The sequence below is a fragment of the Gallinula chloropus genome (genome assembly GCF_964237585.1).
Source record: "Gallinula chloropus genome assembly, chromosome: 18".
NCBI classification, from domain to species: Eukaryota; Metazoa; Chordata; class Aves; order Gruiformes; family Rallidae; genus Gallinula; species Gallinula chloropus.
In genome coordinates this window covers 1,570,001-1,596,092 of record NC_140103.1, presented here as the reverse complement: position 1 = coordinate 1,596,092, position 26,092 = coordinate 1,570,001, and the positions used below count along the sequence as shown (strand labels likewise).

Below are 26,092 nucleotides of genomic sequence, written 5' to 3'. Positions count from 1 at the left end.
TATTAATTTACTTTTATGCATGCAAAGGAGAAATGCAAAGCATGAAGAAACCATAAATCAGATACGAATTTTTAGTTAACAAGAATTGTAAAGCTCAGCCTTCCCATATCTCAGGCAGCTACCAAATCCATTAAATTATTTGTCACTGATGTGATAGTCCGTGTGCCCCACGGAAGACAATTCCCATTAAAACTAGATCAAAGCACACACTGCAAATCTGAGCTGTCTGTGTGTTCCCAACCTTCCTGAGAACAGATGTCCTTCCTTATTCACCTGCAAAGACACACTGCAGCTAGGGAACATTTTAGAACCGCAACAAAGAATGTAACAATCCTTCTAATTAAAGTATTTAATAATTTCCACAGGTTCTATTTCTAAGGTTGGAGCTTTTACTGAGCTGAGTTACTCCAACCTGACTCACTAACATGCTGTACACAGTGAAACTCAGATCGTTTCAGCTGGCCAGGAATACATTCAGCAGGAAGCCCAGCTCTCTGAGGCTACAAAAACCAGCACAAGAATTCAAAGAGGATGGCAAAGACTACCAAAAGGCTGAGAATCTTATGCCTTCAATGGAAGAGGATGGGTACATCCAACTTCTTCCCACACCCTTCCTATCCATCCCTGGAAAACAAGAGTCATCACTGGGGAGTGTTGCAAACAAGGTTGATTCACCTTTGCATTTACTATTTGGTTCTTCAAAACAAACCCACAGGAGACACTCCTGGCCTTCCAAAGTGTGCACTGTTACAAAGAGGAGCCTGTAAGAAACACCTGATTCAAAACTGAAGCATGTAGCTGTTCTGACAGTGTGGGATACTATCTGCTCAATGATTCTTTACAAAGATTACTGTGAGTTTAACTTAAAACTAATGAAAATTTGTATTCTCTTTCCTTCCACACCCCACTTAGCACCTATTCTTATCCCCAGCTGTACACAGCAGCAACATCACTCACTGATGTGCAGTGTGCACACATCTCCCTTTGAAAGGGCAGCTCAAGACAGGTGAACCTTCACACAGGCCCAAGGATGGACCCTGCCACAGGCTCAGCTGATGACACACAAATCCCATTCAGTGGAAAAACTTGGAACGAAGGGAGTGCACAAGAAGGTGGTTTTGTAAATTGAACCCTTTTGTAGTGAGATAACCAGGTTTTTAAGTGTTATACAGCCACATTACGAAAAAAAAAGTCAAAATTCTCCAATCAGAATGCCTTTTCCTCTCCCTCCACCCCCCCAGTGTAAATACTTTTCAGCGGCTTTTGGCCAAATCAGTGAAAAGGAAAAATTCTGCAAGACACCACGACAATTATTTCCCAACTAAACAAACCACATGAATATTCAACTTTCTCTCCCAAAACAGTGGAAAGGTTTGTGGAACCCAAAGCAGCAGCTCGGGGTTGGGGATTTCTTGCTGTACACTGGAAGGTCTCCCAGCAGAAGTGTGTTACGCTGGGGAGGCACATACACAAACAGCGGTATACAGGCCCTTAAAGCTGTTTGTCCCCTATGCATCAATGCCCTGCCAGTTGGCAAGCCTGAGCCAGGAAGCTGTCAATTCCAATCAAGTTTAGGCGATGCAGTCCTATTAAAGAAGTCTTGCTGGTTAAGGGGCGGCCACTGTTTCCAAAGCATGGGAAAAAAAAAGGGGAAAAAAAAAAGGGGGGGGAAAAAGAAGAAAAAAAAAAGAAAAAAAAAGAGAGCTCTGCTTTCCTTAGATTTGAGCTGGCAACTTTCACTGAGTAGTGTTTTCAAGGAGCTATGAATGAGCTTAACAAAGGAGTTCTGTGGCTAGTTTCTGGCTGAAATCCATGTCAACAGTTTTTAAGGTCACAGGTCACACTAACTAACATTTATTCCCAGCAGACCCCGCTCTAAACACAAGCTGTAAGTAGTACAAATTTGGAATTTTTCTGTAATCCCTTGAGATATTCCTGATCCTTCCACATGTTTCTGCTCAATTAAAAACAATTCTCACTTTGCACCGCAAGAGAGGCCCCTGCTCAGAAATCTTATTCTATCCTAAGAATAAATGGACAAAGACTGCAATCAAAGGCAAGGGAAGGGGGGAGGAGAGGAACTCACAACAAATCACACCAAAAACCTCAAATAACTCCACACAGAATCACATTCAGTTAGTTACATTTTCTGCCATCTGTCACAAACTATTATAGATTCATTTCTTTTTATCTTAGCAAAGGAGGGGTGCAGAGCTTAGCTATTTTGGCCGAGAGGGATTTCCACACAAATGTTTCTGCATTTCACTTCAGAAGAATGATTTTCATTTTGGGTACAAAAGCTGAATACCCACTGAAAACTTCAAATTAAGTAAAATTGAAATCAGAGTTGCACATGGTTGTAGCACCTCCTTAAATCAGTAACTCTGCCCAGGAAGTTTTTGAATCAAAGCAAAACTTTGTAAAGTTTTTTGGTTTGTTTTTATTTTTACTTTGACAAAACTTGGAGCAAGACAAGAATATTTGTCTTGTATTATTACTGCTCCTTCAAGCAGTTAGAAACAGGTGCTGCAGCTCCCAGTTAACAGAAATTCTATTAGTTAACATTAGGAACAATGTAAGGTACCTACTACAGGGTTACAGGAACCAGAGTTCTTGGCCACCACATCCAATTACTTCAGCTGACTAAGCACTCAAAATCTTGGGACCTTCAGGGCAACAGAGCTGGTCCAGTGCCACACACTTCCACAGTGCCATCACCACACTAACCACCACCACCACCATCTCACCCACATACCCGTAACCACATCCTCTTCTCAGGAAGTTTGTGCTATTATCCCTGTCACCCTGGCTGACAGGAAGAGAAAGAGGCAGCTTCTGAGGGACCAACGGTGTGCATGGGCTGGCAGTGTTCATCTCACCTTTCCTAACTCTGTTCTTACAGTATCTAGAAAAAAATAAATATTACAGCACTAAACTGACCAAAAATCAGATTTTGGAGAAGCTGCTGTTAACAAGGCAACTCCTTATCTGCACAGATGGACAGCACATGGACTTCTGGTCGCCATGGCTTGTGTGAGTTTGGTTTCTACTGAAATGGGGAGCTGGACCAGGCATTCTGCCCCACTGTAAAACTCAGGGAACAGTAAATCACATTATTTTACAAACTTAGCAAATACAATCAGTGAAGAATCATATAAAGTCCAACATATGGATTTTAATACTCATCATACAGCAGGAACCCAGAATGTAGTTTTACACAACATGGTAAGGTACTCCTAAACTGTTAAAAACTGGATTTAATGGGTTGCTATGCTGTCTTGTAGATGTGCTGGGGGGGGGGGGGTGAGTGTTTTTAAAAAAACATTTTTATTTCAGAGTTTTTATTCAGTTTTTCACATCCCTTGCCTCAGACTCTTACTCAAAACCAACAACAGCCTATGAAGCAAACTCAGTGACAGCAAGAATGTTACTTCAGAGCCATTCTGCCAAATGGGTCTGAAGCACAATTATTGTACTTGGCCTTATACCTACTTACTACATTGTTAATCTAAAAGCAGCCTGTTTTATAAACACATAACTTCCTTTAAAGTTAAATAGAATATAAAATAAACACACATATGAAGAAATGCCTGGATCCTATCTGCTTAAAACGTGAAGAATTTGTCAAGCATCAGTAACATTTGAGTTGTGGAAATATTTCTGAGGGCAGAAGATAAAAATATTCTTAAAAAATTTACTTGTTAGTTGTATGACATAAACACTGTGCAATATTGTTAGTAAGTAAAAAAGCTATTCAGACAGAGTTAACAACATTTTTATGTTCCTAAAGCAGAACTTTTTCTTCCTTCATGACTGCACAGAAAGTCGAAGTTGTCAGGAGCCTGAGATTCTACCCTGAGTCAGACAGAAACCCAGCTACAATGAATAACGTCTCCGTGCCAGACCTTGCCATCTTTCTCTGAAGGGAAGGGGAAAAAAGAAGAAAAAAAACTTAAAAAAGGAATTTCATGTTTCAGTGTGTCAGTAGAGTTCAGTGTTTGGTATGGCCAGCACTCCCTTAACAGCTTTATAACCCTGGCTTCATTTTCTTCACCCATCTCCAGCCCATCGGAAGGAGCCCAGGTGGAAGTCTGACGCTTCAGGCCTTTCAGCCCTGAGCATTTTATCTCCGTCCTCTGTGAGCAGACTGTGCACAACAGTGTTTGTACACTTAAGCTTTGAGAAACCAGATTGTAAAGCAAAACACAACTCCTTTCAGAGCACTTACTGATACTAATGCAAACCGGCTCAGGCGTTACTTGCCCGTCAAAACAAGGCCCCAAGCCATCAGTGCCTCTTCAGAGCTCAGACCACAGAGCAGGGAACCCGCCTGGGTAAGGAGATGAAGATGACGCTGCAGAGCAGTGAGTGATGGCAGTTTGGGAATGTAATAAGACTCCAACCCTTCACTAAATTCAGAACTATCTCTATTGTTCACCCTCAAAAGCCCAAGCCAAATCTGAGGCAAAGTTAGAGTAAAGCAAACCTCTAGAAACAAGCAAACGAATTAAAAATCAGCTTCCTGATGAATATCCAACAGGGTTTGTTGCATATCGCCCAAATCCTGGGATTCTGAAGTCCTGAAGTGAAGTCTTGGGAAGAAAAAAAATCTTTGGGTGTTGGTATTATTCTAGGGTATCAAAATTACCAAATCAGAACACAGAATCTGATGACTTGGACATTAGTTCTCAACTTACTGTGCATCCCTTCTTTGGAAAAGAGAATCATTCAGAAGCACATTTTAAGCTTTGTAACAAACTGCACTGGCAAAAGCAATCCAGAATTCCAAGCCACCCGGGGGATTTTGATGTGCAGTGGGAGCTTGTGGGGTTTTTAATTCAGGCCACTGTTTAGAACCCCCAGTCCCCCCCAGACCCTCTGACGCTGTTCTGTGCTTCTGCCTGCCCTCTGCTGTCGAACTGCAGAAAGCAGTAACTGCTGCAGAGCTCTACAACTCCCTGCCACCTCCAAGATCTCATCATTCTAGCTTCAGGATTAGCTAGAAATCAGGTGAAGGGAAAAGGAAAGAGAGTAAGAGAGACTCGGTGGTTCTACATTAACAGAAAATCACAGAACACCCAAAAGATGCAGTTTTTAAACTCAAATCAAACATTTCCATAAATCTGTGTGATGCTCTCCACAGCAGGAACAGGACTATGCAAACTATCTTGAAAGCAGATTTCTAAACTGTACCAGTTAAAATAACCAAGAGTTACTCAGTAAAAGGCAGTAAAACTGCCTTTCTGTTGGGCACAGAAGCCACATCCGCACGGATAACCTGACTGCCAGTGAACTCCAAGAGGCGCCTTTACTGTACTTCACATCCACATGAAGAAGTCTCTGGGTTTTAAATCTCAAAGTCCAGACCTTGACTTCTGGCCTTCTGAGGATTGCCTCAGCTTTAAACTTTCCTTCCAGACCTCTGCAGAGATTTTTTTTAAAGCACTGGTTGAGTGAAAAGAATTTCCTTTTTCTCCTGCTCCTCTGCAGTAACAAACCTAAGCATGTGATGATTTCCCACACCTCCAAACCACTTCACTAGGGCCAGACCCATAAACTCTCTGACTGATAAACATGTAAATATCATCTCTAATGATCAACAGTATCAATACTTATGCTATCACTGAGCAGAATGACTTGAAACTTGATGCCATCCAACCTGTAATTTAAAAACAAACAAACATTCTATTCATTCCCCTTTGCTTTTTCACACCATTCTCACATTCTTCAGCATGTTTTGACCCATCCTTTTACCACTCAGCATCCTCTACCTCATAAAGGACACTGAGAAGATTCACATCGACAATGGGTCTGGGGAACAGAGCAGGTGAATCTGTGTAATGCTGATTTACATTCTTTATTGTCCTCTAAAACTTATTCTCACTTGCATTAATGATGAAATTTCATTTTCTCCTTGGCTCACAGGAGAAAGAAGCAATAGGAACAAAGCTCAGAGTCCTAATTCATCGACTGCTCTAAATGCACTCAAAGTCTTGGGGGTTTTTTTGGTTATGAGTTGAAGCAGAAGGCATTTAACTACAACATAACTCCTCCATTTCTTCTTGGCATTCACTCAACATAAGGGAGCTGACAGCAAAGAACTCTTATCCAGGAGAGATCAAGAAAGGACTCATACTACTCCTCATTCAGATTTTGTTTTTGAACGGTGCTTCCCCTTTCATATGTCATTAACAGGAAAAGTTACCTTACACAACCAGACACTTCCCACGAGAGTGAATCAGCTCCCCAGCTGCACAGGGCAGCAGCGATGGGGAAGCAGCTAGGAAATACCTTCCTCTCCTCAGTGAACGGTGCACATTGCTGGGTTGCCAGAGCTAATAATAGTTGAAATGTCTACTAGGGAAAAGAAAGAACGAAGGAAGATACTGAGAAAACACCTGTCACCCTGCCTCCCACACCATTAATTAGCGATTTTGGTAGGTTTCACAACCATTTCTCCAAATACTAAGCTTCTCCAAGGAAGGCCTAGTTAGCAGATCACTGTCATCAGTATAATGTTGAAGTACAAGGCAACAGGCATTTGGGATCTTCACCAGCCTCGTGCCAGCATAGACGGCACAGACATATTAATTCTAAATACACCCATCAATCCACACTCTATTCCATGGCATTGCTGTATGCAACCCATGAAAGGAGAAGTGTCCTTGGACTTGATTGGTGCTCCTAGATTTTGCAACGTTATCCCTGGAATTCTCCAGAGAGATCATATATACAGAAGGTCCCACCCTGTCACATGCAACACACAGTACTCTCAGGATGAAGACAAGTTCTTGTTCTTACACTGGATTCTCTCACATGAAAAGCAAACCAGAGACAGCCCAGACAGATGTCTACAATGGCTCAGAGGAAACTGTCCTCATTTGTGATTGCTTGAGCAGTTGCTCAGTCTCCTATCTCCTGTTCAGAGTCAGCTCTGAGCTGCCTTTACCTGGGCCATAGCTCCAAAACTTCAAATTCCTCATGAATGTGGAACAAGCAGAAAGCAGAAGACAGACCACGTTTAATGTTTTTAAAACAAGACAGGCCAGATGCCACATGTAAATCTTCTATGGATACTTTCCATTCTTTCCAACTTCCACTACCAGCCTTTATTATTACAAACTTCCCCAAACCCTCACCAGGACAGAGTAAAGCTCATACATACAACTTTTAGGATGTGGAGAACACCAGTGGCATTCTCTGTTACCCCCAGATGCTTTGTTAATAAAACTTGCACTTCCAGATGTCCACAGAATGTCTTCACAAGATCAGTTGTGACAGCTACAGATAACAGCTGCCATCATGCTATGTCATATCAAATTACTGCAGAGAGACTTCTTTTTTTCCACACTGTTAACTCAAGAACACTGACTACAAACAAATACAGTTATCTAAGAGCAACTCAAAGTGCAAGATATTTTGCATCACTTCTGCAGAGGAGCAGTGACTCTGAGGACCAGATAGGAATACAATTTTCAACAGCTGGAAATGATAATTGCAGTGTAACACAGCAAAGTCAAACACTGTTTCCTAGAGTCAGCCAAAAGCCAAGCCACAGACCTACCTTAAGATACAGAAGCAGCTCTTGGCCCCAGAAGATAAGCGACAGAATCCAAACCTCTGTTTGCTGTCAATGTCTGTAAGCACAAATGTGAAGTTCTGCCCCACTTGGTTAACTGCATGGCTGAAAATAAAGAGATTAAGAGAAAAAAATTAATGCTGAGCTAATTCTGTGTCACAAGCATCTAGTCAAAGTCATTGACCCTATAACATTTCCTCTTTCAGAAGAGCTTTTTTGAGAAGTTAAGAGTATACACCCTCTAGAACCTTAAATATGCTAGTTGCTGGGTGAGGGAAGAAGTATTTTTGGCTGGGTTGTTTTTCCCCCATTTTTTAAGTGTGGGAAGATACTAAAAATGCATTTGTCGTTAAATGAAAATGGTTATTATGACTATCAACCATCTTCAGTGCAGTACACACTGCACAAACCAAAGCCATGTTCTCTCATATAACCCAAAATCTTTCTTTACCCTTCATTTGAGAATTGGTTTACTCTAAGAGAAAGACAATGTTTAACAACATGCTAAGCTTCTTCAGGACTTGGATATCAATTTGCAGAAGCTTTATTATCCATCTACTAATTCTGCATGTATCCAGATACCTCACTGCAAAAAGTTCAGCAACTGGAGCCATGCCAGAGGACTCTCCTTTACCAGCTAGGCAACAAGTTAAAAGACAGACTGGAATAGTGTGCAAAGGAAGAGAAGATAATATGGAATGAAGAATACATTGTGATAAACCCAACCATGACTATAATTTTGTGGGACTTAATAGGTGATTTTTCAAAATTGAGCCATTTGCCTCATCTGAAAGAGCTTAACAGCTCTTCAAGACCAGCACAAGTGAACTCAGAACATCCTTAGAAGTTGGCTTCCACTCCCACACAGTGGAAGTATAACTATAGGAACATAGAGTTTTGGAAAACAAACCAACAATCCAAAACCAACAACCACCACCACCAAACCAAACCCACAAACACCACAAAACCCAAGAACCAAACCACCCGAAGAAACAAAAAACCCACAGTGCTTAAAAAACTCCTGTCTTTAAAGATAGTGTGATTCCCATCTGTATTTTACCATTAATGGGTGATGCTCAAAATAGGAAGAGAAGATCAAAACAAGATACTTCACATTTAAAAGACAGCACTTTCTAAATGTTATTTATTATCAAAATTAAGGACACTCTTAAGATATTGTCACATTTGCCTAAAGTTAATCAAATGTTTGTGTACAGTGATGCCAGATTCCATATCAACCAAGCCCAATTCACCTCCCAGTTTCTAGAGCCAGAATTTTACTGATTGACAGAAATGTTGACATTTAGTAGTGAAGGTAGAACTAATAAAATTATTAGAGGACTTTTCATTCCAATTTTAGATCTATTTGAGACTTCATAACAATACAAAATTAACACTTGTTTCAGGTTGTATTCTACCTTGTTCTAGGCTTACTGAGGCCTGAGCAAACTAACCTGCATTTACACATGAATCTTTACCTGTCAGTTCTACCAACAGCCACCCATTATATTCAAGGCCACTTAACTAACAGTCAAAAGCCTTAAAAGCAAGCAAATATTCTCTCTTCTATCCTGCCACAGACAATGCAATAAACAGTTTATGTGGAAGATTATCCACTCAGTGCCTAGAGGGGAAAAAAAAAAAAATAAATGAGACTCTCAGAAATAGAAGTTGGATCTGACTTGGATAGATGTCACTGCCCACCTTAGGAAGGGGAATCCTCTGATGGATTCCAAACAGAGAAGGAAAAACATGCAGTGATGAAGGCAAAGAAGTACTCCAGAGTCACAGATGAACACAAAGGCAGGTATTTAAAAGCATTTCAGTAGTCTGAGAATTAGGCAGCGTAAGTACTATCATCCTACCAAATTCTAAATGTCAACAGAGCAACTATTTCCATAAACCACTGAGCTGCTGGGGGATACCAAAAAATCCCCTACTGGTGTTGTGTTTTATCTGTAAAGCTTGGGTGTAATGTTACTATGGTGATTTCAGTACGGTGTTTTAAAAGGGGATTATATGCTTAATTTTAACAAGGTTGAGAGCAGAGAGCGGGTGAGAAATAGCATTCCAGCTGACAATTAAAATTATGGAACAGGGAAAAAAACCCCATGCTTCATTTGCAGCAAGGAGAGGCTTGTTTAATAAACAACTGTGACAAGTTGGTAAGGTCCTCCAAAGCAAGCCTAGAAGATTCATGCATTTATGTGATCTGCAGAAACTAAAGATGCCCGATAGGTCTTGCTCAAGTTCCAGCTGTCAGTTCTTCACAGAGAAGGATAAACTTCCCCAACATAACAAGGGCTATTCCCAAGATCTTAATTTTCATATGGGTAGGATGTCTGTTTAGAGCCTAACAGGATGGAAGCACCATAAACCTCATCTCTAAATGGGCAGACAGAAGTTGGGTTGGATGGAAGGGGAAAGAGGAAGAGTGAATCTCCCATCAATAGCTCTATCTAAAGCAAATTAATCCTCATAGTTCTTCACACCTGCAGATGTGCAGAAGATCTTGACTTGCCTCAAAAGCTTGGTGTCCTACCATCAGTTGAAGCTATGAACTAGCAAAGGCAATAATATCTTCAGCTTTTGCCACCTGTGTTATAAAATATGGACCCTTAGAAGACACACAGGTAGGGGAAGACATCTGTTGTTTCTCAGCACTTGTCAAAGACATATCACTGTTTAACAGCAAAGTCAAAGAGCAAAACTCAATTCCAGTACTGCTGAGCACATTTCTACCACCAAGAAGCTTCCACTGAAAACCTGGCCTAATACTGCACACAAATCAGAACATAGTTAAGTAAATTAAATTTCCCCAAGTAAAAGCTGGCACACACGAGGTATGAACTGGGGACATGACTCCAGCAGGGATTGAAAATCTGAGAACTATGGCTGATCATGCTAGTTTGGACTCTGAGCTGGTGAAAGGAAAAGTAGTGTCTATTCTTCAGTGACTGCATGTTTCTGATCATTTGTATCAGTATCCCTTCATCGTAACTCACCCTGATCCTGAAGAGGCACCCTACGCAGGGCACGACTCCAACAGAAGGTATTACCCCAAGTTCCTAAGTTATTTGAAAAGTCATCCAGTATCTCCACTGTTACATTAATAATAATAATTTTAAGCCTCTCAACATTGCAGAGACATTCCAGTCTCTGACATAGCCATTGTCATGGCTAACAACATGGCAACCTCGTTAACTGGGAACAGCACCTTAAGTATCTGGAGAGCCTCTACTGAAACTGCCTCAATGTTTCTCCTCTTTTTGTTCAGAATGAACAAAATAATATAGAATAAAATCCCCGAGGACTAAGAATTAGAGTAGCTGGAGATCTGATCCAGCATACCACTTCTCAGGCAGGTACAGAGGGTTACAATCCCACTAGAGAGTGCTAGTCAACTCTGCAAGACATGACTGTGAGGACCTTTCTGACGTGACTGAAAACAGTTTCTTCTAGAAGCAATTTCCTTTCAACTGAGAGGAGAACAAGTGTTCATGGAGAAGACTGAGGGGGATAGTAAAGCACTGGCTGAAGGAACTTCATTATGGGGCTATTTTTAATGCAATATAAGAAATGTGTACATAAATACTCAGTAGCTGGTTAATAGTAAATAGGGAAAAGAAAAGACCAACTATGGCAAGTTTGTCACTTGTTGAGTTCCCAAAACAGCCTCTGAGAACAGGCATTTAGTCGGCTCTACACTCAGAAGTAGCTCAAAGACAAACAACAGTTTGCAGTTGTGATGCCCTGTAATTTTCTCTTTATCAATTAACTTGCACTCAGTGAGGCAAGACTGGTTACCTTCTTGCTCTGACAGGTTAATTCACACCCACAGTTCAAAGCCAAGTCAAATTTACATCACAGAGAGCTACAACAAGTGTTTCCTTACACGATACCTATGCACACCCTATGAATGTGTGTGTGTGGGCATGCACATCTCTTCATGGGAAAGAGAAGCAGCACACAGGTTCCTTTCAGCTGCCATACCCTTAACTTGGGGCATCCTCTACCTTCCAGAGCACAGAAAGTCCCTTCTTAACTTTGAATTATTCATTACATTGTAATGCTATGGGTTACGATCTCCCCTTTCTGTTCAAAATGGTGAGTTTACAGTCTTTCCAGTGACAGTCTGTGATATTCAGTCAAACACGCAAATCCAGAGATGGGAATCACTTTTCATTATGTTCTCATTTGCACCCCATATGGGTTTTCAGTGTTATTATCTTTCAAAATGTTATATTGCTGGGGAAAAACAAAAAGCAAAACAACAAACAAAACCCCTAGGTACAATAAACCTACACACAGTAAGCATAAATACTTCTTCTAGAAACACATACATTAGAAAAATACATGTAAGTACTTCCCTGCTCCCTCGCCTTAGGAAAGGGAAAATACGATCAGCATAAAGTGATTCCAAATTATAAGAAGTATTTGTGGCTTTTAAAGATCATCTGAGTCAACAAGCACTGGTTAAGTAGCTCATGTTGGCAGCCCAGGATATTCAAATTCTCTTTTTATGTACAAATCAGGTACAGCAGAGGCCCTGGTAATAATACTGTCTCCAGCAGTGCCTCACCCAGGGCTCTCAGCCCTGATCTGCAGGAACCACCTGGAGGGTTGAAAGAGCGTGTCCTCTGCAGGATCTGTTCAGCTCCTCCAGCCCCGGCTCACTCCATCCGAGGACAAAGTGTGGCAGTGGTTTTATTGTGTAGCCTCCTGTCTCTGGAGATGCAGAGAGACTTCATCTCCATTCACAGAAACCAGGGAGCAGTGTTTCAAGGTAACCAAGAAGTGCCAGATGGCTGATGGGTGGGGGAAAGAATTTTTTTTAAAAATTAAGGAAAAAATATCAAACAACAGCTCACACACAAAGTGGTGTTAGAAATGGATGTTGGTTTCTAAAGAAAATCAATTCTTACTGTAAATATCACAGATTTCACTGAAATCAGCAAAAGATTGCTCATAGTTTAATCACAGTCAAGGTTAATTTCATCAATCAAAACCATCCAGCATGGTACCTGACCAAAGACAAGGGATGCCAACCAACCCAATGGTGCTGTTGGGCGCTATGACCAGTGCTGCATCCTTGCAAAATTTCAATGCTGCTTCTTGTCACAAAACCCTCAAAAATAACCAACTCACAGTAAAAGCCAAATTAAAAACCTAAAAAAGTTCTGGAGTTTTCTAAAATACAAGAATTAAATATTCACAGTTTCTGTCAAATCCAGTGTAAGTTTACAATTTCCCCCCAGAATTAGAAGCTTTATTAAGTAGCCACCAAGGAAAACCCCAGTATTCCAAGAACACTGAAAGGCCTTTTTTAAATTTAAAGCACCTTTTTTAAATTTGGGCATTATCCTGCCCAAATTCTGGCAATTAAGAAGTAAGAGAGATACATACACAAAGCTGTGATAATAGTAGGCATATCTGACAATTACTCCCCAAACATTTTCACACCCAAGCACTCCACAGAAGGAGAAACCCATGCACTCTTTCTGCTGCCACAGTAAGAACAGATCAAACTTTTAAAACTCTTTTTTTTGATGGCGCCCATAAAAACCCCAGGAAAAAGCGATTCTAAGACTATAATTTGCACTTGGGTGCTTTAAATCACAGTCAAGCAGACAGAACATTAAGAATGGTATGGTTTTTATTTTCTACAGTGGTTTTATTGACAAGCTTATTTTCTTGTAAAGTTTGAAAAGCTAACACTACCTGTCCACATAGAAGGGGAAACAAAACTTGGTCAAAGTCTGTAGAACTTCCTGTGGAGAGAAAAAAAAAAAAGAGATAATTTATACATCTATTGGGACCAATAAATCTAATATTAACCACATCACACAATTTCACAACTTTGCCCTGAAGAAATAAGAGACAGATGAAGAAATATGGGCTTTATCAATTACATGGAAGGAGTACCAGGCAGTCAATCATGTGAAATAATAAACATGATCAAACTTCATTAAAAATGAAAAATTAATCAAGATTCACACATGGGCAGGCAGCAGGAGCCATCCAGCAATTCTCTGCAGAGTAGGAGGAGGTTGGGTTGTTGAGTGTTAACACCTCTCTGGGGACACTCTCTACCCTGACCATATGGATCATAGTGAATAACACCAAACCACATGGGTTTGGCCTGGCAGGACCACTTCTGCTGGCACAGCTTTTGACTGTTACCTAGGAACAGAGGTCTGGGGGATTAGAGAATACTTCCTAACATCAGCAAGAAAAATAACAAAAGATAAAGCCAATAGGTCTCATAGCAGGAATGTTTAACGTTGCCTACTGCTATCAGAAAGAAAATCTGAGTGGTAAAAGCCTGATGAAAACAATGCACATGAAAATTAATAGAGATTGTTTAACCTACAAATGATTTTCAAAATGATGCACCACAGAGAAACTTTTAAGCATAGCCTGTGTGTGACACCAGACAAAAAGCATGAATATGAACACTGAAAACATGATCAGCAGAGAAATTACTAATTTTCAACTTTACAACTTTAAGCAAACACAGTCATTAAGGAGGCAAAACCAGCAGTGTGTTAGTCCCAGTGTGTTAGTCCCAAAACCCTATTCATGGACAAAACTCATCCATTTACATTATACTGTACTCCAATATTCAAAAATTGAATTCTATAACCCACAACCCACCATAACGTCCTTCCAGTTTACAGACCTTTCGTACCACCCAATTCATGGCTCTTTCTCCTTCAGACTTAAATATTTCAGGACCTGAAATGTAAACTGCATTTCTGTTTTCAGCTGAAACAAGACAACCCTGACTAAGAGACAAACCCTCTGATAAATTCAACACTTTTCTGACCAGTAGTAATAAATTATCCTCAATAACTAAACTGATGCTTCCCACTTCATTTATTCCTAAAACCAATGCCATCATTCAACAAATAAACTACATCAATCTAATAACCTATCCAATGAAGCAGAAAACATATTGACTCCCTTGCAGGAACATGTTCCTCCTACATAATTCAAATAAGCACAGCCCAGGCTTAGCATTGGTTTCAGGCTCAACTGCTCATAGACTCTTCCTTGGACGTTTCTTGACAACTAAAATGTGGCAAGTTCTTAAGATTTCAGGCAGACACAGATATGGAAACTTTGACTTCTTGACAGTTTATTGATAGATTATTTAACAACCTCCTGTTTTAAAGAACAAGAAAGGATCTATTGAAGCAAGCCATGTAAAGCAAAGGAGTACCCTCCTTTCAATTTCAGTGAGGAACTTGGGAAGGAGCTGTACAGGTTTCAGAGTAAACTCTGCAGGAATATGTATTTTCATACAAAATGATGCCTGGATAGGAAAGGCCTCATTAATGTGATCGGGTTCACCCTTCACAGACCCTCACTGCCTTCCAAAAGGATCCTCTGTCTGCTGAATGACCCGGCTGTTTAAACACAAAAAGTACAACCTGAGAAATTTTACCTATGGCAGAGTTGTCCATTACCCACAACTGAAATCTCAGAGCATAAAATCTTAAACAAATAAAGAAAACCCAAAATACCCAAGCTAACAACAACAACAACAACAAAAAATCAGAATTTTTAAAGAATCAAAATTACAATCACAGGAGTGTAAAGTGCCCACATTTTTATCAGCCTTATCGCTACAAATTCTCCCCAAATCATGTCTGTATATCTGGTTTTTAGAAATATACCCATGCAGCTGCTGCACAGCACTCTGAAATAAAGTGTTAAAAGATAAAAAGTCACCAGTCACCTCAAAATGCTAGAATATATTCTCTCCATTAATTTGATGGTTTAAATAATTACTACAACTGCAAGCAAAAGCATTCACATAATAAAGCACTTTAGCATCTCATCAGCATTGTGTTATTGTAGGATAATAGCGTATTACTCAAGACTTACTTTGCACTTGTTTCTTGATATTTATAGCTTCCTAAACACAGAAAATGAAATTTTCACATACACAGGCAACATATGGAATATGTGCCACCATACATTGCCTTGTCTTTTAAAGAAAGGTTTCACAGTGATACTATTATGTGGTTTTTAGAATGTAAGTTAACCACAGACGTATTTTTGAATTTTAACTATTAAAAAAAACACAACACAGATCCAGAATTAGTTTTTAATTAGCAAAACTGCTAATCTTTTGCGTGTAAGAAATACAATTACCGGAGAACTATCAATTTTTCCTCAAGTTGCAAGCTCGTTACTACAAATGTAATGCTTTCTCTGCTTTTTTTCTTCTCTTTAAATACTGCTCAGCTTGAAAGCTTACCAATGCCTCCATAACACACAACTTCCTACGAGACCTCTTGAGGCGGGTGGTTACTGATGGCCTAGAGAAAGCATAAATTCTTTCCAATTTCAAACCAAAATCCTAACAAAACCAAACTAGAAGCCCTCCGTGTCAGCAGCTTTCAATCCTTTTTATGTTTTTACCTGTCATGAAAACACAGAGCTAGTATCAATAGCCTGTTTTCTTATTTTATTCCCCTATGCCTATTTTCTTAAAGAAAAACCTATATAAATGTCTCTAAAGGAAAACACCCTAAAAAGAAGAAAAGGAAAAAACCCAAAACAATCCAGGACAGGCAGCTGATAAGTGTAAATTACCCAGTAGCTGAAACCAGCGTCCCCAGGGTATCACATGCCAGTTTTCTGGATCAATCCCCAAGTTTATATTTTCACAAATCTTTTTACATGCAGTTTGATTTTTAACATTTTAATGAGCAAAAAGTGCATCTATAGCAGCCAGTCAGCACAGTTAAAGTGCAGGGCATGAACTGTGTCCCTTGAGGGATTCAGCCCAGCCGTGTCACCAGTGGCTTTAGGACATACACCACCTGGTTCCTCGTCCCAAGGTTCCAACTCTTTTCATAATCAAAACACTGCTGACATTATAAACCCCACACGGGTTTTCTAAAATCCTTCCCAATCAATAAAGCCAGTACATAACTTATCGGAGACAACACAGAGCTCATTGATTAAGTTTGGTTTCAGTAGCAAAGTTTTCAAAATAAATGAGGCAGGAACACAGCGCTCAGCCCTTTTGTGTCACGCTGCAATTTATGAAGGTGAGGCAGTCTCTGAAAGGATTTCCTCCACACACACATGAGAGAGGCTTGAAAAGCCTATGGAAAGCAAGGTTGTTACATACACACAATGCACCCTTGGCCTGCATCTCAAGTCATCTATAAGTGGAGATGAAATAGTAAAGAAAGCTCATCGCTGAATAATACAGCATATTTGCTGGTGAATTTAATACACAGGCTGTGTCTCAGCTCCAGTTGTTTTTACTTTTATTTTTATACCTTTCACTATATGCTCCCACTTCCAAATCGATGGGACAACTTCAGGCCCTCTGAAATACACACAATGGCTTTACTTCTCTTGTTCGAATGAGCATTGGTAGCAAACGCCCTGGTAACACGCCACACAAACCCTCGCTGCTGCCAACGGCCTACTCTGAAAGCCGCACGATGCCACAATCCAAATAGAACAAGAAGTCAAAGAGAGAAAAATAAAACCACAAGCAGGGGCTGGTGAACGATGAATAAGAAATGGTACAGCACAAACACCAACAGGTTGGGGACCTGTATTTCGAAGCCGATTGGGAAACCTGGGGAAAACCAAGATGAAGCTGAAAAGACTTCCCAGAGTTGAGACAAGGCCTTTAGCTGTAGGCCCGGCTTGCCCAGCAAGCAACTACAGCTGGTTTTATTTCTGCTCAGGAAGAACCTCAAGTTTAAACACAGCAGAAGTGTTAATATCGTGTAAGAGAGTGCTATGACATTAACTCAAGCAAAATATTACCCAATTATTTTGAAATGTGGGTTGTACATTAATTTACCTTATAGCCACAAAGCTGTAAACTTCTCTTATATTAATACCTCTATCTGAATAACTTTAAGCTAACAATTAATTAAATTATCCACTGCAATGGATCAACACCTCTAAGAATTCACCAGTGCACCCAAATACCCAACTCACACCTGACCAGAACTCTCTTTAAAACCAAAAGGCGGTGAAAAGTACAGAACAATCTAGACCACCATGAATTCTGTTGGTCAGAAACTCGTACACATTTTCCTAGGAACAGGCCATTTTTCTGCACAATAAGCACCTCAGTAACAAGTTTTTCTATTTTAAACATTTTAGAAAACATCTATTGTCATGGTTAACTCCATCCTGACCAAAACCAGGGCATCTATTTACAATGGACAGGAAAAAACAGTCATATAAACATAATAAAGCAATGCCAGCCCAAAAAATTCAACCACTATCTTGAACACAGCCACAACTATCACACAGGGATAAGTACCTCTTCCGTTCTGAACATTTAAAGCTTAATTTCCATTTATTATTAGCATCAGTTTATATTATCTTCTATCAAATTTTCCTAAAGTTAATATCCCGATTATTGTCATCAATTTACAAATGCCATGATATAGATAAAAATCAGAAGTATTCCAATTCAAGCACTTTATACAACTTAATTCTGTAATTAAAAAGTACCAGAGGAAGCAAAGAACAATAAACTTATAAGATATCTCTAGATTTTAAAGATTTTTCTAGTTTTTAATAAACTGATACAAGAGATATTTTTTAAAATAATTGCTCATGTTAATAATATGTCAAATTTCATCCTGCATTGATTTTATCATAAAATCTTTTTATGTCCTTGCAGCACTGCTGAACATCACTCATTTTCATACTGGTGAAAATATTTTAAGAATTAATTGTAACTGGTTCTTAAAAAGAACGTTCTACCCCCCAAAAATCAGGGACATAATTTGCTTAATATAATTAACTCAAATTAATGTAGGTTTAGCTCTACTTTAGCAATTTTTCTAATATTATATATATATATTTTCTAATAACTGTTCAGCACTAGTTCATCTATTTGCTTGCTATTCAAAAAAATCCACCATCTCTTTTTGAGCAATTCTAAAGCTTGAATTAGGGGAGTGTTTTTCTTCTGCAAAAGTCACTTCTGCCTGCCTGAGGGTTAGAAAGGGAACAGTCCCCAGTACGAAATAACACCGTTCCACTGGAGGTAACCAATTGTTCCCAGGAAAAAGCTGGGTTTTAAAAAGAAACAAAAACCCCAACACGTATACCCAGTCCTGGTGAGAGGAAGAGCAGGAGATAAATAACATTTCCTCAGCATATTGAGGGCTGCTATCATTTAAATATTTTAAACGTACAAAATATGTGCACAGATGGGCAACTTTTCGACTTGCATTACTAAAAACATATTTCAAGATAAAGCTCAAAATCCCTGAATTTTTTAAACCTAATTGTGACTCTGTTTCTTAGAATTCACACCCCAAGGCCAAAGCTTTCCTGCCACCAGTCCTTCAAATCTGATTTGGACATTACACGGGAGGAGGCTCCAAGCCTCCCTGAGGTCTCACTCCTTTTACAACACACGCAAAAACAGTAGATAATGGGCCTATGCTGAATTCACTGCTCTGCACAGCTCCTCCTGGGACACAGGCCTAGCAGATGTGATAAAAACTGTGTCAGAGAAGTAGCTCTAGTTTTTGCCTTAATGACAACTTCAACCTCTCAACTAATAGAACAAAAGAACAGAAACGACTACTACTTTTTCTCCTGTAGAAAAAAAATATGAAAGTAAAGCTGAGCAAAATATTTAAGCTTTTTCTCAAAGAGACCCCCTCCATAAACGTCTCTAAAAGCCCCTCAATAAAAATTAAGATTTAGTTTTATTCTAAGACAAATGGATTTTAGCTAACATGCTAAAAAAAATTTAAAATCTACAGCTCCTCTGGTAAGAATAATTGGTCCAGTCTCACATCACAAAGAATTGAACAATTATACAAAGTGGCATAAAAAATTCAGGTCCAATTAAGTGCATAAACATCGATCAACTGGTAAAGGTAGGAAGTGTCAATACCAGAAAGCTAGAATACTAATTGAATGAAATATTTTTTAAGCATTAGTGACTAAAAATGGGGACTATTTTTACTCCCACATTTAGGAAAAATTAGGTGAGAACTACTATCTGTGAAAAGATAATCACAGACTCCTCACACAGATATAGTGCATCAAAACCAAAGCTTTAAATATAGACTTTGTTTACCATTTGTTAAATATTATAATTCTGGCTTAGGATGACTGGCCCTTTTAGGCGTCGTCTCAAATGCTCTATTCAGCTCCACTGCATACCCACTTAATCAGCAATCATTGTTCTCTGAGGCAGGACTTTGTTGTCAAGACAAGCACTGAAACCTTTAAAAAATTTCAGAACTGGCATAAGAAAAAAGTGATCTTTGTCAAACAAGGACAAATTTATGCAAATCTTTTATAAACATTCACAAACATTTATTTAGCTTTTGAAATGTTGGCCTCATTTGAGAGCATGAAAATGAGGGGGAAGTAGGAAGATGCAAAGGACAGCTTAGAGGCTGGCACACTACATAAATATTCAGAAGGAAGATTATAGGATTCATGTTAGGCTGTCTTAGGTTTCTCCAAAGTCCACATAGAATACCAAAGAACAAAACTAACGAGAAGTAGAGCAGATGTTAGACAATGCAGCAGCCCTCTTTTCCACACTCACTTGGCTATACTTCGATGCTTTCATTTTTTCTTTCAATATGGTTAGGTCATTCAAGGATTCTCCTATAGACTCGGTATTGTGGCTACAGAGCTATAAGCTGGACCTCTGTCAGCTTTCCAAAAGTTCCCAATGAAAAGGCATTATGCAAATTCTACCTCTCTTACTCTCTTTCAGGAAAAAAAGCCTCCAGTATGCAGTCATTGGAGTATTGGAAGTCCCAGCCTTCATTTCTGTATGGTTGTGTTTGCCTTAGGGCCATGCTGCTTGTTTTGACAGTGGATCCCCCTAGATAGTTGGGATTAGTCGAGCTTGTTTAGATAAACTTGAAATCAAGGCCTTCTCTAGGTAGACAGCTAGATGTAGCTACTGAGTTTCCAGCTGCCTCCTTCTTTCATCCCAAAACAACTGCAGATTCACAGTAGAGATCACAGCCACAGGCTATGTCACATACATAAGTACAAAATTAAAGGCTGCTAAAAGAAGCCTTTGTAAGTCTTAGTGCTAAAATAAGGAATCTGTACTGCATAGTTTAAACAAATTATTCAAGAAGCACCAATAAAGGTCTGAAACGGATAGTTAACAAGACGTGCTCACAAAAGAAATGCCCTGTTTACACAAATGGGCGAGATCAGGCTTTGTTAATCGCTCCTGCGCTTCCACTGTCTAACCTTTTAAAAGTACAGGGAGGTAAATACTCTAAACCAGTATCTGCTGGAATATTGGAAATGAGCTCTGTTTACCAAATACAGACTCCATGGCCATGGGAGACTATTACGGGGATCCTATTCCAATCAGATTTCAGTCGTATTCACAACGAGATTGGGCCTGATTTGATCTTTACCATAATCAGATAATGCAAGCCATAGGAATCCATTCACCAAATGTAATATGTAAAGAAGAGAAGGGCCAGAGCCTCAATTAAACCTAAAATCAAATACTGTCCATGTAACACCTTCATAAACCTGCACTGGAGTTCAGCCCCAACTGAAGAGTTGTTTGTTAAAGGGGAAAAAAAAAACCACCAACAGGTTTGGCTTTTAAAGACTGTAATCTCTTCTACCAGGGTGCAATTTTTCATACCCACTTCTGCAGCATCCAGGCACAACAGAGGGGAAACTGAATTAAAGGAAAAATTGATCACTGGGATGTTATAAATAAACCACCAGCAAAACCCCCCAAAGAAACAAACAAACAAAAAACTCAGTTTCATGAATAGTAAACAACATTAACAATCATCTGCTGTTCTTTGCTCCAGAAAAAGGATGTGAAGAAACTCGCAGTGCTGGAAACAGTTTAAAAGAAGAGAACAGAGGAATGTTATGGTTAATAAGCAAAGGTAAGACTTTGCCACCACCAACCTCTCTGCCTCTGCACAAAGCAGCGCTTCAGGATCACTTTTCTGCCTCTTCCATAGTGCAGAAATTAGCTCATTGTAAAACTACACCATCTCTCATTGCAAAATTCACTTATTTCACTGATGAGATCTTTGATATAAATTCAAAGCATTTAAAAACTGTGGAAGAATACCATCAGAGTCCAATTTCTTCCTGCACTGGCTACCAAAGAGAATATCAGAGCACGTGCTGAATTCAGCTAGCCATTCTGTATCCACATTCTCCATTCGTGACGTCCTTAGCAGGAAATCAGTTACAGACTGGGAACCCTACCAACAACTGAGCAAAATCCATCATTCCTGAGAAGTACTGAGAAAAAGTTTCATCATGTCACTGTGCTTCTAAGAAAACAGAAGAATACTTTTAGAATTGTTACCTAAAGATGAAATATGACTTAAGAAAAATGCCCCAGCTCTACCTGGCTCAGTGTTTGTATAACATCATATACCAGAAACTCATAGAATTCATGGATTTGCCATCTCATGGAAGTCATCTAATTGCTAGAACCGAGATCCTCCTCACAGCTGGAGAGCTGTACAAAAGCTTTACAGGTAGTCACTAACCTCACAACTCCATTACACAGCTATTAGCTACTTTTTGCAGCTGAGGAAACATAACAAAACTGAACAACTATCCCAAAGGGGGCAACAGCTGACCGGTTTTCAGACGTGCAGAGTACCTGTTCCTCAGACCTGCATTCACATCATCCCAATCGGAGAAGCCTCTAAAGGAGAAGGAAGGAGAAAATGATGATACGGGATGAGGACACTGGTGGCCCCAGGGAATGAATTTCCTAACATTAAAGTTTGCAGAGATGAGATGGAGTCAGTGATTGCCTTAAATGTCTGCAGGTTATAAGAGAATGCAGCTTTTCAAATGTATCAGTATTTTCACAAAAATGTTTTCCAACCATGACAGTATGATAGAGAGACTGGTAATCAAAACCCTGAAAGCTATAAAAACATCCATTAGCCATGGAAAGCAGCTTTTAGTTGAGGAAAAAGAGAGCTGGTATGTACAAAGATGACTGAACTTAAAAACCTAAGTTTTCAAAGTATAAAGCTAAGAGCTTTGGATTTCCCTGGGTTAACAGAGTAATTTCCAACTTTTCTCTGTAATATGCTTCCAGTTCTACACTGCTGCCCAGACACGTTTACATTTGAATGCATGACCATCACTAAATCTCATCTATCAAACCACCAACAAATCCTTTCTTTCAGGCTGCTTTACAGTCATTCACCCCTTTTCTCTGTTGTGTATGCTCCAAGGCTCCCATCCTCACAGTCTAGTCTGGATTTGATAACCATGCAGATGACAACTGAAGTAACAAATCACCATCTGACTTCACTGAAGAGCAACTTCTTAATATAAACTTGCTCCTCCTGAAAAGAACAGACAGATTATGTAATCTTGCAGTTCTTCACTTGGGGGTGAGAGGTGTGGAGCAAATAAAAGGTTATGCCTGCTTTAAAGTAACTCACACATAACAAGTGTATTTCCACCCATGCCACCCCAAAGCCAAACTCTACAAAGCAACTTTGCTGATATGAGTAAGTCATGGAAATCCCCTGCCACCTCTGAAATCCACCCAAAGGGACAGCAATCTTCCAGAATTCCCTTTCGTACTCTCTACATACACCAGCACCTGGCTACAAGAACTCAGGATGGGCCGTCCAGATAAAGCACATGCTCTTCTGCCTGATTTGATGCTCCTTTACATGCTACAGGATGCTCTACAAATAAAAAATACACTTTGATTTCCCAGTTGTTTATTTGTCTTTACAGCTCCTTCAGTGAAGCTTTAGCTTCTTTATCACGTTTTGAACGCATTTATACACTGGGGTACGGACAGACAGGTTGCAAGAGTGGGAATCCAAAGAACTGTTCCCTCCTCCACATGCTCATGAAACTTTGAAGCATTACTGACTACTTTAGGAGTTACACAACATTCCCCTTACTAGGTTACAATAGGACAGCTACATTAAAAGAAGCAATGCAAATCTCATTACAAGAGGGGGGAATCTGCAAGACAGAGTATTATCAGTGCTCATTTAGTAGTACAGTCTCAAAAATAGTCCTCAGTGACTCAGAAGTGAGTGTGTTAGCTCATCCCTAAGTCATCTCACTAAAATCTTCATTTAAAAATGATCTCTAATCAACTGAGGAATTCTTTTAACTACTTTATGACTATTAATATAGAGACATGGCATACCTGGAGTGGATTCGTAACTCTGACCTTCCCAGTACCACTTACCTGCTGATGTTTATATTAATCATGTTTCAAAAGAAGCTGTACAGTTTGCACAGGACTGTACTTCCCAGTGTCCCTCTACATGCAAACAGCGACACAGCCAGTCGTAGGCAAGGAACACCATTACGTGCATCCAGTTGCAAGGATTTTCCTATGCCTACACTCACCACACTGTTAGGCACTTGAATTTTGTTATTTTGAAACAACACAAAGATTGTTTCTACGTATTACAAGTTTTTAAACAATATTTTTCAATGGTTTGTACACTGATGGATGGCACCAGTACAGAACAGAACAGTTCAGAGACTGAAACATAAGAACTTTCTAATCGTTTTGCTAATGACTGGCTTAACAAGCCAGCACAGAACACACGGCATGAGCATCTCCCATTTTTAAAGACAGACATCTTTACTTGAAGTGAATATTTTACAGTTTTATCAATAAATTTACACATAAGTGATAACGATTACTCACTTCAGGCCTGATCCCACAACCTTTACTCCTACGAGTAGTCCCACAGGATTTTACTATGACTACCTCAACGGATAAGGGCTGGCAGGACAGGTTTTAAATTATTCATATATTCACAGATTTTTAAGGCCAGAAGGGACCATTATGATCATCTAGTCTGACCCCTTGTATAACAAAGGCCATACGATTGTAGCCAGTAATATTTGCACTCAGCTGAATAATTTGTGGTAAAATCAAATTGTGTTTATTGAACTTCCAATATTGACTCAGATTTTACACAAAAGAAAACAGAAATTGTTTAGAAAGTGATTTGAACTACATTTCCTCACACTTGAACCCATTTATTCCTCTATTGCTATTCAGAATTTTCCTAACTTCTGACCACTGGCTTTTGATGTGGGTTTCCCACACAGACTCAGAGTCCAGAACACTCTCAGGTACTCTCCAGCCAAACCCAAGCCAGCTCCTGGGCTCCTTCAGAAGATTTACCTGCGGGTAATGAGCTTAGGTTTTTTCTGCACTTCTACCACTCCTACCACCATCTGTATTTCTGAAATACAGATGTCATAACATTAGTCAAATGTTTTTCTGCTTATCAATGGATGCAACAAACAGGAAAACCAGGATCTCCACCTCAGCTCTCTGATGGAGAGGAGCTGCTGGGATTATGAGCTTCAAGGGGAAAAGAAAAGGGGAAAAAAAAAAAAAAAAAGAGTTTGTCACTCAGCACGCCTTAAGGTTCAGGACTAACTCCTTTCAGGGGTACTTACAAAGCCTGACTTACTATTTTGTTCTGCTCATACCCACTGCAATGACTTTTGCAGTCAATCCCCGAGTAGTGGTAAAGTAAAGAAACGTAGAATGCTCTGTGCAGATCTGATGGATTACTGAAACTAGCTACTCCATCAGGCTGCTAAGTAGATACTCTGCCTGAATTCTCTCATCAGAGAAACACTTAACCACTATAATCCTTAGATTTACCAATAATTCTGAAACAGAACCTGGGTGCACAGATTATGTCAAAGGTTCTATTACGACACAAATCATTTTTGCCACTTGTTTCTCCAGGTTTGCAGTTCTCTCTAGCACAACGCCTGGTAACGCACTCAGAAGAGGGACAGCATACCCTACTGCATACACAGAGACATTAGACTTGTAGAGGTTCTACATTTTTTAGACTAATTAAGTGATAGTAGAGAAGCACATAAAAGCACAAATAGAAATATCTAAGAAAAAAAACTGACCTCTCACCTACTTGGCCTAAAGAAAAGGTAATGAAAAAGCAAATTGCAACATGACAATGACAGAATAAGGTGGAGGAAAGGAGGAAAACATATTTTCTTCACTTTCCTATATTAAAGGATATACATCCAGTCTAGAAAAATACTCTGAATTCAGAACATACGCCGTCCTGCAGCAAAAACCTGTGGTTTAGTACTGTCCACCATCTCTCAGGACTTGGACCATAGAACCCAGCTTTGTCCTTGTAGGGTGAGTTGTCACCAGAATGCTTCAGTCAACAGCAGCAGCACTATCTGCACACAAGGCACAAGGTGATCTCCTTACACACTGCACAAACTGCTTGCCTGCCCCTACAAAGGTTTCCATTCATGCTGCTATTTTACCACTACCTAGTCAGGAGGGGTCACTGTACAAGGAAAATGTTTATAACTATCCTACATTAAGTTTTATTAGGCTTTCACTTAAAAAGACTCCCTGTTTGAATGCGGTGTGATAGCTCTATCCAAGCTGAGTATCAAATGCTTCAGAAGTGAGTATCAAATACTTCGTATATTTACTATTTACACCACCTGGGG

The 26,092-nt window shown here is 39.6% G+C and overlaps 1 protein-coding gene across 1 annotated transcript in view; it reads right to left on the bottom strand.

The window, feature by feature from the left end:
• DENND1A (DENN domain containing 1A) overlaps window positions 1–26,092 on the bottom strand; it is a gene marked incomplete at its 5' end in the record, with an annotated part of 188,530 nt that overhangs the window by 131,042 nt on the left and 31,396 nt on the right. The window contains 2 exons of the mRNA XM_084272711.1: window positions 7,565–7,684; window positions 13,301–13,350. Coding sequence (XP_084128837.1) covers window positions 7,565–7,684; window positions 13,301–13,350 — 170 coding nt within the window. The remainder of the gene's footprint in view (window positions 1–7,564; window positions 7,685–13,300; window positions 13,351–26,092) is intronic.